The sequence below is a fragment of the Tupaia chinensis genome, unplaced genomic scaffold (genome assembly GCF_000334495.1).
Source record: "Tupaia chinensis unplaced genomic scaffold, TupChi_1.0 Scaffold000067_1, whole genome shotgun sequence".
NCBI classification, from domain to species: domain Eukaryota; kingdom Metazoa; phylum Chordata; class Mammalia; order Scandentia; family Tupaiidae; genus Tupaia; species Tupaia belangeri.
The window spans coordinates 969,529-971,840 of record NW_006159526.1 but is presented as its reverse complement, the minus strand read 5'-3'; the positions used below and the strand labels follow the sequence as shown (position 1 = coordinate 971,840).

General features: G+C 48.0%; 1 protein-coding gene across 4 annotated transcripts in view; it reads left to right on the top strand.

Annotated features, from left to right (window-relative positions):
• Window positions 1-2,312, top strand: part of DEDD2 (death effector domain containing 2) — a 23,656-nt gene that overhangs the window by 1,200 nt on the left and 20,144 nt on the right. For 2 of the 4 annotated variants that reach the window (XM_006142004.2, XM_006142006.3), the window contains exons 3-4: window positions 1-58; window positions 1,487-1,609. In XM_006142004.2, the coding sequence (XP_006142066.1) occupies window positions 1-58; window positions 1,487-1,609 (181 nt within the window). The remainder of the gene's footprint in view (window positions 59-1,486; window positions 1,610-2,312) is intronic. The other 2 variants (XM_027766746.1, XM_027766742.1) reach the window with 2 other exon arrangements.

Here is a 2,312-nt window from a genome sequence, read left to right as displayed (position 1 = left end):
CGCGTGCTGGCCCGCCACGACCTGCTGCCGCACCTGGCTCGCAAGCGGCGCCGGCCAGGTACGGTTGAATGGGAGGGTGCCAGGCCTCCATGGCGAAAGGGCCTTGCTCCTGCTCAGCCCCGTGGTTCCCGGATATGGACAGTGCCGTGTGAGACTGGCTGTGTCCCAGTCCTTTTCTCCCTCTTGCCAGACTGTCATTGAGAAACCCAAAAGGGGAGATTGCATGGCTCTGGGAGGGGTGAGCCACATCGATAATGACGGCTGTGGCCTCAGTTTGCCGAGGGCTTGTTTCATGCCAGGCACATATGTGAGCCTGTGTCCTCCCAATATTTACAAGGAAGTCCTGTTCCTGACCTCCCTGTACCTCTCAACGACAGGTTCAGAGACGTTGAGCAGCTTGCTCACATGTAAAAACTGAATCCAACATGCCTGGCTTGGGGGATACAGGTGATGGTGCTGACAAGGTGTTTTGCGGAGTTTACATTTGGTGAAGGAATCACAGTGGAACAGATAAACATTTTTAGAAATGGTTGTAGGAGGACTAAAAGTAATGGGGTAGAGAGAGGAGCCAGGGCCATAAATTGAGGAAGATAACCAGTGAAGACCTTTCTAGGAATATGACACTGGCACTGAGGCCATCCTGCCAGGTGTGCACGGGTCTCATGGGAGCAATTCTAGGCAGAAGGGAAAGGCAAGCATCTAAGCCACCAGGTGGGATGAGCATGGCATCATCAGAGGCCAGTATGGCAGAAGCAGAGGGGACCCAAGCAAGGGCAGAGAGGTAGTTGGGAAGCCATGCCATGAAAAGACTTACTGGTAAGATAGGTAGACAGTGGGAGCCAGGATTCAAACCCAGTAGGACTTTCTCTAGAGTTGATCTCCTTAATCCTTGTAATAGAACGAAGTGCTTCTGGAGGAGAGCATTCCTGAGAAGGTGAGGAGCTGGGGAGGTTGCAGGCTGCCAGGAGCCCGTGTCTGAGTTTGGGGAGGGGATCTTGGGTTTTCCTGGCCCAGAGTAAGCCCATGAGATATGGATAACTAGGAGAAGGGTAACTCCACGGGGAGGACTGTTTGTTTTTGGAAAAATATCTGAGAGTTAGATGCTAAAAGAGAAGATTTAGGGAGCCAGCGGAGGGGCTTGCATACTTCTGGGTACTTCAGGGAGAACTGGGGACAGCTGATGATGGCATAGGCCATGGCATGTATCCTGACCATGACTACTTACATAATAATCCTGACAGTTTGAATGGCTGTAACCATGAGTCAGGCGGCCCCAGGAGGTGATGAGTCTTCTTTCTTGGGGGTGGTGTCTGAGCAACCTCTGGGCAGGGCAGGTAGTCTTTGAGGAAGAGCAGGTATTTGGGCTTTGACATTTAGGGAATTTAGGCACCCTGTGATATATGCATTCTTCTAGGGATAGGGGTGAAGAGCTGAGCCTGGGAGGGGCTGGAGGTTCTGAATGCTTGTTTCCATTCTTTCCGACCAGTGTCTCCAGAACGATACAGCTATGGCACCTCCAGCTCTTCTTCCAAAAGGACAGAAGGCAGTTGTCGTCGCCGTCGGCAGTCAAACAGTTCTTCAGATTCTCAGCAGGGTCAGTGGGAGACAGGTGAGCCCAGATGGGTGGCCATAATGGCAGGCAGTGTCCCTCTCTCCTTTTGAACCCCGACGATTTTCTCAGGTTGAGGACTTCTGATTTTCTTATAGCATGCCCCAATTAATGAATTCAGTCACTTTCCTGCCTAGATTTTTGTTATATAAAATTTCAAACATAGCAAAGTCGAAAGTACAGTGAACACCTTCCACTTGGATTCCGTAGTTAACATTTTGCCACTTTTGCTTTACATGTGTATGTGTATATGTAATTCTGGGGGTTTTGTTTAACTCTTTGAAAGTAAATTATAGACATCAGGATGCTGTACTTCTTAACTCAGGCGTTCTTGAGGATGAGGATATTCTCTTACGCCTCTGCAAGACCATTATCATACTTAAGAAAATAATTCTGTGGTACTCTAATGGCTCATTTTCAAATATCTCAAGGCTGTCTCAGGGTTCAGAGTCCATTTGTAGCTGGGTTAAGCCTTCAGTTGGTCTGGTTCTTTAATGTCTTAATGTAGAACAGAAGCTCCTCCCCCACACTATACCTTTTTTCTTTTTTTTTTTACAATGACTTTAACTTGCCATACAAGGCCAGTTGTTTTATAGACTGTCTGGATTGTTTTTGGATTTGTTTAAGTGAAAACTGTGTGTTTGGAGGCTTGGTTAGATTATGTTTGCATATTAACCAGCAGTTAACGTAATGGCTATGTCGC